Source organism: Tenrec ecaudatus, chromosome 9 (genome assembly GCF_050624435.1).
Source record: "Tenrec ecaudatus isolate mTenEca1 chromosome 9, mTenEca1.hap1, whole genome shotgun sequence".
Classification (NCBI taxonomy): Eukaryota; Metazoa; Chordata; class Mammalia; order Afrosoricida; family Tenrecidae; genus Tenrec; species Tenrec ecaudatus.
In genome coordinates, this window is record NC_134538.1 from 137,034,568 (window position 1) to 137,051,448 (window position 16,881).

General features: G+C 42.4%; 1 protein-coding gene across 1 annotated transcript in view; it reads left to right on the forward strand.

Moving 5' to 3' along the window:
* The window catches only part of CFTR (CF transmembrane conductance regulator), a 177,175-nt gene that overhangs the window by 13,304 nt on the left and 146,990 nt on the right, over positions 1-16,881 (forward strand). Inside the window, exon 2 of the mRNA XM_075557370.1 lies at positions 16,016-16,126. Within this exon, the coding sequence (XP_075413485.1) occupies positions 16,016-16,126 (111 nt within the window). The remainder of the gene's footprint in view (positions 1-16,015; positions 16,127-16,881) is intronic.

Sequence of the window (16,881 nt, forward strand, 5' to 3'; positions counted from 1 at the left end):
TTTCTCAACATTATTCTTCAGCCCCAGAATTCAACTGTTTCGATCCACCTTTGGTTTCCCTTATTCAATGTCCAACTTTCACATGCCTATGAGGACACTGAAAATTCCATGGCCCGAGTCAGGCACACTTGAGTCTTCAAAGGAACATCTTTGCTTTTGAACACTTTGAAGAGATCTTGTGCAGCAGATTGACCAAAGGCAGCGCACCTTTGGATCTACTGACTGCTGCTTCCATGAACAGCGATTGTGGATACAAACAAGATAGAACCCTTGACAACCTCAATCTTTTCTCCATTTGCATGATGCTGCCTATTGGTTGAGAGGATTTCCGTTTTCTTTACATGGATTATGTTGTACCTATTGACCTAGATGTCCCCAAGACTGTACTCCCTAGCCCTCAAGCCCAGTCACTTATTCCTGTAGGTATTTGGTTATGAAGACAAGTTCTTGAGGGTTCTTCCGGTCTGTTTCACTACAAAAATGGCTGTATACGTAGCAGATGCAAGTATGTATGTAGAAAGATCCACTAATACAGTGCTTCTCAACCTGTGGGTCACAACCCCTTTGGGGGGGCGTCGAACAACCCTTTCACATGGGTCATCCAATTCATAACAGTAGCAGAATCACAGTTATGAAGTAACAATGAAAATAATTTTATGGTTGGAGGTCACCACAACAGGAGGAACTGTATTAAAGGGTTGTGGCATTAGGAAGGTTGAAATAGATCTAAATGTGTTGTGTATACTTCCATACACCATCTCACACGTGTGTCGTTTACATGATCTACTTTTGTATCCACTTGTAAATTGCTATCATTTATTACTGTTTTTGCAAGATTGTGTATGTGTTTATCATTGCTGCCCTGTGTTCGTGGGACTCTCTCAGTGTCTGTCTTTCCTGGTCTCAAGTTGTGCTGACAGCCTCATTTTGCGTATTGTCTTTTCCTTCACCAAAGTAAATACAAGTTTCCCATCTAGTTAAATGGTTTTCCCTCAGCCCCTTCCTTTTTCTGGTAATCAAAAAATGTTTCTTTTTTTCTGAAAATCTTTTCTTGGCTAGTACCATAGGGGTCTTGCGCAATATGTGTCTTTTTGTGACCAACTTAATTCACTCAGCATAATGTCTTCCAGGATTATATCTGTTGTGAAATGTTTTGCTTAGTCTTTGTTATTCTTCAGTGCTGCATAGCATTTCACTGCATGAATGCACTACATTTGGTTTATCCATTCAACCATTGATGGAAAGTTATTTCCGTCATTTGTTACTGTGAGTTATATTTCAATGAACATGAGTATGCATACATATGTTCATGCCATGTCTCATTCTTTAGAACAGATACCATATTTGTGGTCTAGTTTATTAATTTAATTAATTAAATATTATAGCCAGTTGCTGTAGGATTGGCCCTGAATCATGCAACTCCATGTTTACTAGAGTAGAAATGTGCTTTTCAATAGATGAATTCTAGGACATAGATTCAGGCCTTTCTCCCAAGGTGCTTGTGGACCAGAACCTCCAAATTTTCAGTTAGCAGATGAGCAACACACAAGGGCTCATGTGTGTGTGTGTGAGGGGGCTTCAAAAAGTTGGTTGAAAAATGGAATTAGAAGATAATGGAGGCTTACACACATATGTGGGGGCACCCCCCCAAAACATAATTTTTTTCTTGGAACTGTGTATTTAACTTTTTTTTTTTTTTTTACAAAACAACCTTGTCACCTTCAAAGCACTCTCCAGGACAATAAATATATTTGTCAAATCTGCAGTTCCATTCTTGGAAACATTTTTCAAACCCATCCATTTGGATGGGTAACAGCAACTTCCCTCATTTTTTCTTCACCTCTTCTGTATCATCGAATTGCTGTCCTTTCATGTCTGTCTTCATTCCCAGAAGCAAAAGAAGTTGCATGGAGCCAGGTCAGGTGAGTAAGGTGCATGGGGAAAGAGAGGCCTGCTGTTTGTTTGTTTTTTGCCAAAAACTAGTGCACTGAGATGGCTGCATGAGCAGGTGCATTGGTGTGGTGGCAAAACCAGTCCCCCGTCTGCCACAAATCAGGTTTGTTTTGTCTCACACTTTTTGGAACCTCTAAATAGAAAACTTGATAACTGGTTTGACCTGGTGGAATGAACTCCAAATACATTATGTCTCTCACATCAAAAAAACACATGGGCATCATCTTGATACTTGATTTCACTTGACCTGCTTTTTTTGTGTGAGGCGATGATGGCGTCTTCCACTGGCTCGATGTTTGTTTCGGGATTGTAAGGAGAGCACTGTGTCTCATCACCAGTAATGACCTTGGGGAAAACATCTGGGTTGCTCTGGCAGCGCGGCATGTTTCTACTTGATGCTCTTTTTGCTGGTCATCCAGAACCCGAGACACAAGTTTTTCAGTGACCCCTCTCATCCCCAAATCTTCTGTTAACATTCGCTGATCAGAGCTCTAAGATAGTCCAGATAATGCCCCATTTCTTCAGTGGTCTGACGTTGGTCTTTGTATACAAGTGGATGAATTTTGTTGACATTTTTTGTCCGTTTGGGAAGATGATGGATGTCCAGAATGAGGTTTGTCATCAATTGACGTTTCACCTCTTTTGAAATGAGGAAACCACTCGTACACTTGAGTTTCACCCATAGTGCTGTCCTTGCAAGCTGTGTTTAACATCACAACAGTTTCTGTGGTATTTTTCCTGAGCAGGAAACAAATTTCTCAGCTGCATGCTGTTCTCTTAAATCAACCATCACAAAAAGACGACGTTCCAAGGAAACTGCTTTTATGAAAAATTCACTGTGACCAGAGAGAACCTTCCCAGGTGAAGCCACTGAGTGCCCTAACTCAGAGCAAGTTGCTTGATGCTCACCTAGTGGGAAAAATGGGTACTACAAAAGATGCATTCCACCCAGCGCAATTCTGGTTTGTTTTTTTCCCGGTCCCACGGCCTATATGGTCACTTTTCACATAGTATTATTTATGATATTCACGTTAAAAACAATATATTTCATAAAATTAAGAAAAGGCTACATACAAAATGATATGAAATTTAGTATTTTTCTAATTCCGTTCTAGTTTTGAGGGTGATAGGTGCTGACCGAAGAGCCAGATTACCTGTCAGACAGTTCTTCCATTTGAAGCTTGATGCTTATCTTTTAGCAGTATAGCCCAATTTTCAATTGCAATGTTTCACAGAACTATAACACATAAAAATGATACTGACAATAATACTTTAATAAATATAAAGATACCATTAACCTCCACCCCAAAACAAGGGCTCAAGCTCACTGCCAAGGAGTCGGCACTGACTCATAGTAACCCTACAGGACAGGACTCTACAAAACTGCCCCTGTGGGTTTCCGAGATGGTAAATCTTTATAGGCATAGAAATCCTCATCGTTCTCTCAGAGTGGCTGGTGGCTTCGCAGGGCTGCACTTAACATACGGTTATATAACACATATGTCCTGTTTTCTTATCTTACATGCTTATATGCTTCATAGCATCCTGTTTCTGAAACTGATCTTCCAATCAATCCCTGTAACAATTGAGGTAGAAGAAATGACTTTGTACCACGGGGGCTTAGCAGCAACTAAAAGGATTAGATTTCTGTGGTCTTCATCGAATTATTTGCGTGAGATTGACAGTATAACTTAGACTCGGTTTCTTTCTTGACACCTCTTTTTTAAATACAGTTTCATTGATATAAAATTCACATATCGTACACTTCCACAGTTAATTGCTTTTATACATCATCACAATCGGGTCTGGTGTTCCCTACCTCCTCCGCATTTATTATTTGACCCCCCTGTTCTTTTCCTCCTTCCCCTCATCCCAATAAACCCTTGCATCAGTTATTGTCTCTGTACAGCCAATCGATGAGCCTTAACAGGAGGAAGTGTGCCTTACTTGAGGTGGGACAGACAATAGGGTCTGATTGCTCTTGATGGCAGACAACCTTCAGGAAGATAGCCTTCAAGCAGTTGACCTTCAAGAGCATAGTGAGCATGTGTTTGCAAACAGTACCTTAAATCTGGCATTATTATGGGGGACATTTTGGGGAATGGCTTTTACATAGGAGAATGTGAGTGGGATGCATCTCCAACTTATAAATGTGAAGGTGTCCTCTCCCCAGAGTCCTGGCGCCCCAGAGTCCTTAGCGCCTTAGCGTTGAGAGTTTGTCTGTATACACTCTCTTCCCAGTTCTGTTTGTTTCCCACACTCCTTCTACAAATTGTGTGCTTACAACTGAAGCTCTTGATATTTTTCCCTTCGTCATATTTGGATTTTGTTATTGTTATCCTTGGATCACACAGGCTGGTGTGCTTCTTCCATGTGGACTTAGTTGGCACATCACTTACACTGCTGCTTGTTAGAATAAATGCCTTTAAGACTCTCGACACTATTCCAACTGATAGCCTGGCACCATCTGCTTTTTTCACCATGCTTTGCTGGTACACTTATATTTTCAGGGATCTCTTCATGGAGGCGAGTATCGAGCAGGGCCGTGTTATAAGAACTAACTGTTCTTGGATTGGGGCTTGAATACATCTGCTTGTCTTCCTTGACATATCTGGATAAACATTACTCTGTGATACAGCTTTGAAAATGTTAATGTTTAGTTTGAAGTTTGTCTGGCATACAAAGCACTGTAATTAGAGATAGTGGAAGTTGGATCACACTCCATTAAAATGTCTCTGTCCATTTTCACATCTCAGCATTTTAATCTGCTCAGAAATTATTCCACCTGTGTTCCAGGTGAAAGAAATAGGAACACACTCTGACACGGTAACACTATTCATAGCTGTGAAGAGCCAAGAATGCTTCATAATAATCTTCTTGAGTTGAATGGGAAGAAGGCCTGGTGTGCTGTGGGGTAGACACTGGGCTGCTCACCACAGAGTCAGTGGTTCAAACCCAGCCATTCCTCACTGGGAGAAAAGATTTTAAAGGTTTCAAAAACCCTATTATGGGCCATTGTGAGTCAGCAATCACTCATGTGGCGGCAGTAGGTTTGATTCATTTGTTTGCTTTTTGGTTTGTTGATGAAGACTTAGACTAAAGTTTTTCTTAGGATACGGAGGAGAAAAATGGTAGATAATAGTGTGAATGCATCTATGAAACTGTTCACTTTTTCAAGGTGTGTATATTTAACACAGTATTTTTTTGGGCAAAAATGACGGTTAAAGCAAGAAATGGGACTTACAGACAATGCAGCCATCGAGTTGAATAAGCCAGGTGATGCATTATAGACCACGGTAATATTGTGTGCAGTGTGTTATCCTTCCCCGATGTTTTCATTGCACACTGTCTGCTTCCCTGTGATGAGACCTCGTGCAGAGCAGGTATGCCGGAGATATGAGCTGGGTCCAGGTGTGCTGGAGGGACATGCTCACTCGCTCAGTGCAGAGGGCGATGACAGATGATAATGTGTTCAAGTATCTGCAAAGATAAGTGGAGAGCAAATGTTTTGAGAACAATGAGGGCAATGAATGGACAAATGTGCTTTACATAACTGATGCATGAATGGATTGTGATAAGAGTTGATGAACCCCTAAAATGATTAAAAAATATCTGCAAAGAGATGCGGGTGGACATAATGGACACTCAATGAATGAGGCTGCTCCATGGTAATGTCAAGATGGATCCCGAATGCTAAAGTTTACATAGCACACATTCGAGAGTGTGTGACGTCTTTCATTCCAAATTGTGGAAATAAGAAGTGGTGTTTAAATGACTGGCATCTCAACTCAAAGCTTGGTAGATTCCCAAGTATCTCTGGAGTCTCTAGGGTTTGGGGGCCCACAATCTGAAAACCACTGAACTGATTTTCCATTCCATTTCCATATTGGTCATTGCACACCGTCGTGCACCCTAGAAAGCGATCTTGCATTTCACTTCATCTGCGCCCTCACTGTGAGTGGCGAGCGACTGGTCAAGGAGCACTGGCGGTGGGTCATGTTTGAACAAATGCTCAGCCGCTAACTGAAAGGTTGGTGACTGGAACCGATCCAGTCTGGCAGCAAAGATTACAGCTAAATAAATGAACTTACAGACCATGGGGCAGTTCTGCTCCATCACCTCGGACCACTAGGGGTTGAAACGGACCCCATGGCACCGCTCAGCAGGTAGCCATCTTTGGTGAAAGTAGCATGTCTCCAGAATCAGGCAGACCTGATCTGGAACCCTCAGACTGGGGTTTATTCACAGCGTTCACCTGGGTAGGTTACTTAACTTCCTCGAACTTCTCTTACCCTGATCTGTAGAATGGGTTTGGCTCATGTGAGTTATTTGGCTCAGTATTATATCAGGAAGTTTTTAAGTGTTACATGGAACAGAGTAGGTACTTCCCCTGGATTAAGTGCCAACAGATGGTACTAGACTCAGTCGTCATTGTCCCTGGCATGATTAGTAGTATATATATTTTTTAATCACTGCCTCCACCTCCAGGCTACACAGAATCTCTCTCTTCTTCCAACTCTGCCCTTCTCGCTAGTGAATTAGACTGTGGATCTTCTCTGGCTTATGGGGCGCATGCTTCCACACACACCTGGGCCCACTTGCACAGGTGCAGTGTTCGCTTCACCACTGGCTTTCATGCCCCACTTTTAAACTTCTTGCCATGCTCAGCATCGTGTCTGTGCTTTCTCCCTTCTCCCGTGTGGGTTGTCCTCCCGTGGGATTCCCATGGCACGGGCAAACAGCTGTCTTCCGGAGCAGGAGGAGAATTGTGGAGCATAATGCCTATAGGATGTTAGAGTCATTCATGAAGCTTCTCAAAGGCGTGGTGTGCACCTCCCGTACAATGGTACATAGAAACTGCTGTGTAGGTAGAGGTCATCATGAACTGACGTGATTTGGGATTTGTCACGGAGAGTCGAAGTCAAAGTGACCTTTTGCGCTTGAGAAGACTGAAGAATGGCTTTTCATTTTTGAACTTTGTGGTTTGTCTGCAGTTGACCCCAATCAAGGCCAGTCATTAGGGAAGCATGTTTGGCAGTGAAAGGCGCTTGTATACAAACACGTTTTATTGAGGGGAAGTTTAAGGATCATCAGCTTTGAATAAAGACTCAGAAAGAGAGCAGCAAGTTTTCATAGAAACGGCCCTGAATAAGTATGGGCACATTTGCATTGCATTTAATGTAAATGCTTACCTTGCTGTTGTTTTTAAATACAGTAGACCAGAACAAATGGCTGAGTATCAGCTCTTTTGCAATTAGATCCGTGTTCTCCTATGTGCTATCTGCATACACTGTTGGTGAAATTAATTAGTGCATTCATTCATTTATTTATTTTTGACTCTGTCCCACTCAGCAAGATAATGGAGGTGCCAAGATAAATATCACATCCACCTTGTCCTCAAGGAGTTACTTTCAGGAGGTAAAATAAACTCTGAAGACAATGCAATGTGGTCACGTGAGTTTACCAAATGTCTTATGACTGACAGCCATGGGCTGTGCTCAGGGGGAATTGCTGAGGATACAAGCCGGAGCTAGAACAGCGGTTCTCAACCCGTGGGTCGTGACCTCTTTGAGGGTCAAACGGCCCTTCCACAGGGGTTGACCTATTCATAACAGTAGCAAAATTACAGTTGTGAAGTAGCAACGAAAATGATTTTATGGTTGGGAGTTCACCACAACATGTGGAACTGTATTCAAGGGCCTCGGCATTAGGAAAGTTGAGAACCACTGAGCTAGGAGGTGCCCCCCTCAAGGGGCTTACAGGTTAGTTGTGGATATTTCTCAAGCAAAGAAGGTGTAGAGAGCCCATGAGAGGTGAGTTAAGCCTAGAGGGGAGAAACTCACCCACACATAGTTTATATGAAATGATTTCCATATATTTTGGATTTCTTAGAAATAGAGGGCAAGTTTTGTTTCAAAGCAGTTATGAGTGATTTTTCCTAGTTTAACCTGGCACGTTGTTGGTTCCGATAAAACCCACAGATTGCTGCTGTGCCCAGTGATGGGAGTAGGAGAATCTGCTTAAAACTGAAGAGCCGCTTTCTTACTCAGAGTTTCCTCCAGAGGGAGCCCTGCTGAGTTCTCAAGGGGGAGCATCTGGCCTGCTGATGTTTCCCATGAGGTGCACTTTCCTCCAGCCTGCATAGAAGCAAAGGGGTCCATGACAGTTTTGCGGTCACGGTCATCCTTAAAAGCCAAGCAAGGTTGTTTCAGGCAGACTATCGTGATGTGTGCTGTACGGCTTGTGTTTTTTAATGACTAACTGTGAAGGCCACCATTTTGAACTTGTATTGGTTATTAGAATCAGTTAGTGAGTCAGTTGTCCACAATCTCCCATTCTTGCATGTTTTGCTGGGGGGGGGGGGCGGTAAAGGAAGCAACTGAGACTATAGTTGCTATTTTTTACTTAACTATACATTGTTTAGATTTAAGGAAAAAGGGGGATTGGAAGTAGGGCTCTTGAAGTCCAGTCTGATGGCCTTGGTGAACCTTGAACCTTGAAGCAATTGCTGATTCATGCCTGGCCTCTGCCACGCTCCTTTTGTCTGAGTTCACAGTGGGGATGAGTGAGGGGTAAATGATCACTACTCTCTTATTTCCCAAGAACTGTACTATCCGCGTCCTGCTCAGTAACATCAAGGCTCGAAAAAGAAATGAAGGAAGGATGGAAGCCCAAAGTCACAATGGCATTGCTCCATGAATTTAGTTATCAGATACGAAACTTAATTCCTGAGTGAAATCCAACGTGGCTAGACACTCTTCACTCACCCCACCCCCGGTCAAAATGGGGGCAAATAAAGAGGATGCTAAATTTACTTTTAAATGCTACCATTTGCTTCCTAGAGGTTGATATAAAAGCCGTGGAAGATCAAAAGGAACACAAATGCCACCAATAGTCAATACAGGTAAACTCCCATGTCATTTGCAGATGGGACATCAGCTGTAGCTGGGAAGTCTGAGCCCAGTGTCATGGAGGCTCTTGGACTCCTGGTGAGGGATTACCATGAGGAGCACTGTTGGGGCAGCTGTAACAGGGAGAAATGCTGAAGTACATTAGGCTGACGAGAGGGCTAAGCCAAATGAGGATTATTCTAGAAGCCGACTAATCATTTATCAGGTTAGATGATTTGAAACGTCTATCCTCATCATGATTTTGATCATCTTTAGCAGAAAACAGGTTTGAGGTGGTCTGCAGTCTCCATGTTACTATCCCATCAAGCAAGCACAGGAACCAACCAAGCAAACATCCTACAGAAAAACATGCTAGCCTACATTTTAAAAATGCATTCATTTGAAGAAAAGTATCTTCTAGACAGTAACTGGCAAGCAAATCTCAAAGTGAATTTAGTAAAGCAATTTGTGCGTATATGTCGCGCATGTGTGTGAGTATGTACATAGCGAGGAGTCATTGAGTCACTTGGATGTTGAAAGCCATTGCCTGTACCAAACAGATACCCGACTCTACAGAACTTTCCAGAAAATGTTTGCCTCCCAGAGAGGAGTACTAGGTCCACACCATCAGAAAGACCTTCGTAGAGAAAAACAAAGTTGTCTTGCTTTCAGATGTGGAGTTATTTCTAGGGTGGCAACCATGGCTTCCAAAGGTGGACATAGCTCTGTAGAAGACAGTCCATTGGAGAGTGTCTACTTTGGGTCTGGGTGATGAGACCCCAATAAACAAAGTGAACAAAGAACCTCACTGAGGGATCTTGGGATCTAGAAAGAGGCGATACAGGCTCCGTGTGATCGCTACAAAGCAAACACCAGCAAAGTTAAATAAAGCTGTCATGTGGGAGGTAGTCCTCTGTCACTCATGGGAAAGACATTTTGTGGTTCCCTTCCACAGTAGAAGAGGGGGAGCTCGTTTTCGTTCTTTCTGTGTGAGCTTCGCTGGGCAGGCTTGAAGCGTCTCTCCTTGCTGAAATCACAATGCTGGTGGCGAGGTTCTGACAGTCCCCAAGCTTCTCTCTGTAAGCTTTTAAAAATGCCAGCCAGCGACCCAGTGGCCTTTCTACCGTAAAATCGGAAGGCTAATCCATTTTCCCTCTTCCTTATTTTCTTGGTTTCAAATAGATTTCTGATTGCCAATGGAAATAAACGTCGGCAATTGGAAAGCAATCATGCTGCTGGTCTTGCTGGGTCAGTAGAGTTCCTAAGGGGGAACTCATCCCGGATGCAGCGATTTTACGGGGTGGTTCTTTATAGCGTTTGTTAGTGACTTCATGCCCAGATGGAATGAAAAGCAAACCCAAACCATGGGAAACCACTCTAAGGCCGCTCCCCTCTTGGAAGTACGTGGCACGACCTAGAATCACAGTGGTGTCTTCCCCTACCCCAAATTCTCTGGCATCGTTCAACGTGGATAGGATTTGTTGCCTCTCCAATTGCTTTAGTCCCTAAAATCCAAGTCGTGGCAATGCTAACAGATTCCCACTTTCTTTACAATACTGTCACCATGATGGCCTGGTCTGCATTCACAGTACTTCCGGAAGTTAAATGCTTTGCTTCCGGATGACCGGGAATGGACTGCACAATTCATGTTGTAGGTCACTTGTCCTTTGTTCCTCCCATCAACCATGCAGTCATGCTTGTTCATGTCCAGCAGCCAGCCGCGCACACAGACATCAGCATGTTTGAGTCACCAGAATGAGAATTTTGGTTTTGCCAAATATTTTAGTCTGGGTTGACTAGAGAAACAAATCCAGGACACTCGTATATATGTAAGAGAGAGTTTTATATCAAAGAATTGAATATTGAGAAAACATCCCAGCCCAGTCAAGATCAAGTCCATAAGTCCAATATTATCCCATATGCCCAACACCAATCTATAAAGTCCTCTTCAGACTCACTCAACACATGCAATAACACCCAATGCAGGAAGATCACGGGCCAGTAGGTGGACATCAGATAATTGACCTTTTGTAACTTAGTGACCACTCACTGATGCTTACTAATTTAGAGAAAGAAAAAGAACTTCTACATTTTGGTTGGGAAAATTAGAGCCTCAAGAACAGCAACTCAAGTGGCGAGTCTTTATATAAAAACATGTAAATCTCAAAATTGACCCTGTGACAGAAATGGTTATTCCACATAACTTCACCACTTTGCAAAGATGCAGCAAACACTCAGCTAAATACTGTGTGAACTCAGAGAAGCGGGGACCTCCCATCTTACTCTGATCTTGACGCTGGGGCTTGGGTTCCATTTTTGAAGACTATAACTTTATGTGGGACTTTTGAGGGCCAGAGATGACTTCTTTTTAAAGTATTATTTTGACTAAAATTTATTGAGAAAAATAATCTGAATGTAGGATAACATCAAAACTAAGTTGCTAAAGCATTAACTTTCAAATTTTATTTATACGAGTATTTTTTATTCATTATGGAGACTAGATATTTCTGGTCTTACCATGTCCATCCGCCTCATCACAGCCATTTCTGAAAATAACTAAATCATCATATAGAAATATGATCAGGAAGTTGGAATATGTTATTACAATCTGTCCACATGATTCCTCCCTTTTTTCCCTCAGCCTTGCCCACAACATTTTCCTGAGACTATCCAGTATGAAAGCTACTGAAAATCATGGTAAATATAGTGGATAACACTGAAGGATAGGGCCATGGTTTGTGCTGTCAACCTGTAATCGCCATGAGTTGGAGCTGAGTCGGACAACTAACCAGCTACGTTCATTGCTGTGGAGTTAAGTTCCAACTCACAGAGACCCTTTAGGCAGAGTAGAACTTTCCCATGGGGTTTATAATTCTGTAACTTAAAAAACAATGATTGATTTATTTTTTTCCATACCTTCTTCAGAGGCAGACTGCCACATCTCTTTCCTGTGGGGTGGCTGATGGGTCTCACACACCAACCTTTTGGAGTCGTCAGAGCTCCTTTGACAACTGGTAGCCATAACATAATGGATGGCGAGAAAATCTTTAGTGTATTTGCAATTCTGTACACAAAATAGTCTAGAGTAATATATATAAAATCTGAGAAATCTTGTGTCCTGCTCAGGGAAAAATGCCACAGAAACTGTTGTGATGTTGAACACAGTTTACAAGGAAAGCACTATGGGAAAAACTCAAGTACAAGTGTACTTGTGTTTTTCTCATTTCAAAAATGAGGAAATGTCAATGGATGACAAACATCATTCTGGACGCCCGTCAGTTTCCCAAATGGATGAAAATGTAGATTCCTAATGTAGTGCATTTGGAGTTCGTTCCACTAGGTCAGACTGTTAATCAAGCTTTCTATTTAGAGGTTTTCAAGAATGTGTAACAGTGTGCAACAAAAAAGGCCTGGTGTTTGGGAGACAGGGGACTGGTTTTGTCATTACAACAATGCACCTGCTCACACAGCCATCTCAATGAGTCCGTTTTTGGCAAAAAAAAAAAAAAGCATGCTTTTCTTGCGCTACCCACCTGACTCACCTGACCTGGCTCCATTCAACACCCCATTTGTTTCCACAAATGCAGAGGGACATGAAAGGTCAGTGATTTGGTGATGTAGAAGAGAGAAAGAAAAAAACAAGAGAGGTTTTGTCAACCAACCAAACAGATGAGTTTGAAAAATGTTTCCAAGAATGGGATCGCCGATTTGACAAATGTATTAAGTGTAATGGAGAGTACTTTGAAGGTGACAAGATTGTTTTGTAAAAGAATTTAAAGACAGCTTTGAAAAAACATTCTGGGGGTTTTTTTTTGGGGGGGTTATCCCCTCATATTCACTGAGCTCTTCGAGTATTAATTTTTTCATGCAAAAAGGAAAAATATTATTATTCTTTGATTGTATTATTAGGAAGTATTTGGGAGATGTTTAATGAAGCCTGTGGGTTCAATTTGTTACTTCATTTCATTTGCCTAGCTAAAGAAAAATTATTGTTAAATATAGTTGGAAGCATGCTTTCTTGATGAAACAAAATTATTTTGAACTAAATAGATCTGATACTTGACCTTCACGTTCCATTCCAGCAGATGAAAATTTCAGATGTCTCTGTCAGATTAATAAAACACCAAATGTCAAATGCAAAAATCATCAGCTTTAATTGTGTGGTTGTTAGGAGGATGTTTTTCTGACAAAAGAAATCAAAGCCTTGCTAGAGGCTATAATTGGCAAACTGATTTCACTCTAAGGAATTACAAACCACTCCAGACAAAATAAGGACGTTTGTGCTAAAAAGTGAATTAATTTGGTTTCGTGTGTCCGTAAGAGGGGACTTCTAAAAGTTCATTGAAAAATTCCATTATCTTTTGCTTTCATTTTAAATCCTGTCCACGTTTTGAAGCTCTTTATATGCCCTAGGGGTCTATTCTATATAGGGGTCTATTACCTGCCTGCGAATGCGGCAGCTGTAGGCATGCATAGTTCACAAAGTGTCACGGTATAGAGAGTCTCTTTTTCTTTCTTTTTATTCCTAATACTGACCTGAGACCTGAGTGAGGACCATGTTCCATTTAATGTTACTGGCCTTTGCAAAGGGAGTGGAGGCGTTACTGGATCCCCGGTAGCATGCTCTTCTCCGTGTTGGAAAACCAGCTGCGATTCCCAGCCAGTGGTCCTCGTGCACAGCATGGCTTGTCAGCGAGGCGTAGGCGTTGTTGCCTATTCCCGGCCATCTCCTATTTCCCCAATTTTACCTTCCAGTTGTCATGCTGGGTACTAGGATGGGGAGCATTAGGAGATCATCCCAGGTGATGCCCCCTGTGGACAGTGCCCAATCAGGCCGCTTTTCTACTGGGCCACACTGGTCTCACGTCTTTTCATTATTGTTCTCCAGGGAAATTTTCAATAGTCCACACTTGGCAATGAAGAGGAATCCTAATATTCACCCTTTTGTCAAGGTTGAAGGGCTTTGTTATAATACAAAGAAAGCACAATGTTAATAGAAAAATGTGACAAATTACCACCTCCCCCCAAACAAAAGCCACTGCCATTGAGCAGATTCCAACTCATAGCAACACTATAGGACAGAGTAGAATTGCTCCTTGGGGATTCTGTGACTGTAAATCTTTATGGGACTGGATAGTCTCATCTTGGTCTTACCCAGCAGTTGGTGGGTTTGAACTATTGACCTTTCAGCTAGCAGACCAAGGCTTAACCCACTATGCCACTGGGATTTCTTTAGTGAGGGATAACTTGTGGAGACATCAGGAGCACATGTCAGGGGCCCTCTGGAAAAGCTGGAAACAAAGGAATTGCAAACCTTTAGGGCAGTGGTTCTCCACTTGTGGGTCGTGACCCCTTTAGGGGCTGAATGACCCTTCTACAGGGGTCGCTTAAGACCATATTTCCGATGGTTTTAGGAACCGAGACACCATTCTTCTATCCGTCTCCAGGAGGGTCTGCCCACATGCAGATATGCCCACATATGGGATCACCACAACACGAGGAACTATATTAAATGGTCTTGGCATTAGGAAGGTTGAGAACCACTGCTATAGGGGAACAGCCGCTGTCATCTTTGTACTGCACAGATACCATGAGTTTGAAACGCAGGGGAAGCTGGGGGATAGAGGAATAGTGCCTATAATCCAGGACCCTATGCCGCCTTCTGCAATAATGTCCAAATATGTAGATTTGGCATAGCGTCTCGCCTTTCTTTCCTGAATGGCTTGCTAGAGTATTTTTCATATGATGAGTTGATCCTGACTCTCAGACACCATGAAATGACTCCCTTTTGATTTTTGGTGGTTTCAGGTGCATTTTGATGCACGTATCTTGATGACACCCAACTTTAAAATGGTCTCAGCCAAAAAGCCGCTACGGGAAAAAGCTGAAGTTGTGTAACCACAAAGTCCCGATGCATTTCCTTTTAAAATAAATACCAGAAATTTTACCTGAGAAGACTCTTATTGTCTTAGATTTAATTTAGATATTTCTCTCGGTGCATAATTTCATTCTCTGCTTCTTGTTCTTTAGATTCTCTTACATTCACGACGATCATTGTATCTTATCTGTCAGGGTTTTATGGGTTTGAAAATAACCAGGATAGCTTGCTTAATTATTTTCCGTTCCATTTTCAGTAGTTCTCACCATAAATTGCTACGCTTTTGAAGCTTAAATGAAGCCCTGGTGGGGTAGTGGTTACGCGTTGGGCTGCAAGCCTCATGATCAGCAGTTCAAAACCACCAGCAGCTCCACCGGAGAAAGACTGGGCTTGCTACGTCTGTAAACAGTTACCATCTCAGAAAGCCACCAAGTGTCGCTATGGTGAGCGTTGACTTGATGGCAGTGAGTGAAGAGGCAGGTGGGTCTGCTGCTGGGCGAGGACACAAAATCTAAAAGAGGGTGGCCCTCGCCCCCAAATAACTGGTTCTGACACAGTGATGAATCAACACAGGGCAAATTAGCCATCACACTCCAGGTGCAGTCAAGTTGCAGCTTATTGCTGCATACTTTTGCTACATACAGTAAGTAGTTAATGGAATTATGTAAGGGCTTGATAAGTATCTGTCTTCACAGATAATGTTGAAATAATAAAGCTGGGTGTCAGCAATGCGCCATGAGCTCATAGTATCTGGTTACCTTTGGGCGGTTTCTTTCTCTCTTTTTACAAAACATACCGTAGCTAATACGTAGCCCTGGTGCTGCTGTGGTTACACCTTGGGCTGCTAACTGCAAGGTCGGTAGTTCAAAACCACCCCTTTCTACGTGTGTAAAAGATGAGGCTGTCTGCTCCTGTCAAGGGTTAGAGTCTCTGAAATAGGTGGTGGGCAGTTCCACTCGGTCCAATAGGGTTGCTGTGAGTCAGGATCGACTAGATGGTAATGAGTTTGGTTTGGAGATTTATAACTAATATATGTTTAAACTCATTTTTTATTCATCCTGGGAGGGATGGTGCCCCCATTCTTGATCCTTTTGACAAGGTTGGAGTCAAGTTTGTTTAGCGTTGTTGCTGTTTTGTGCAGGTGTGTCCTGTGAGATATCGAGCCAGTATTGATGTAAGTGACTTACTTTATTTCCCTATTTATGGACCCATCACTTCCCAAAAGGCAGAAAGATTGGAAATGGGAACCAAGTCAAGTGAATGTTTAATTTTGTCTCTCTTCTCTTGATTTCAGCTGGACCAGACCAATTTTGCGCAAAGGGTACAGGAAGCGCCTGGAATTATCAGACATATACCAAATTCCATCTGTGGATTCGGCTGACAATCTCTCTGAAAAATTGGAAAGGTATGTCCAGACCTATTGGTGATTCACTGCACAGAGAAACTTAAATTCTTTAGAAAACTAACATCAGAGGACTTACTTCTCAGTATGGGATATTTAAAAACAAGAACATCTTTTCTTTTTGCTTCCAAAATGCTAACATGAATGTAAATGTACTTCTTGAGAAATCTTTTGGTAGTGACTACTGGATACCGGTGACAAGTAGAAATCTCATTATTTTGAAAACCTATTCAAGTGCACAATGCATACTCACCACACCACCAGGTCACCATAAGCCAGAATGGGTTGCAATGCCACTTTAATAGGCAGTATCTGCTCCTAACCATTCAGGCAGGAAAGCACTGTTATCTGTGTCTTACCAAAGAGGACATTGAGGCTTCGAGAAATGACGTACTTTTCCGGTTAATGGATGGACACAGTGGCTGCCACATTGAATTCAAATACAGAAACGAGTGTGAGTCTGCTGCAAGAGTGGGCTGTGTTGCCTTCTACTGTACACAGTGTCCCCACGAGACGGCATCCGATGACAAGAACAATAATGAATTAGAGAGCCATGGCCCTAACCTTGGGAAATGCCCCCTGGCTTCCAATTTTGTAACCACCGTGTCCCAAAGGCCCCCAGGAGGTTACCTCCTGGCTGAAGTATGTCGGTGCATCTAGTGTACTTTGCAGCAGTAGAGCTGATTCGCCCACATACGCTATTGTGCCGGTCACACGCCCACTTCGTAATTATAGCGTAGACAACAATGTCATAATAC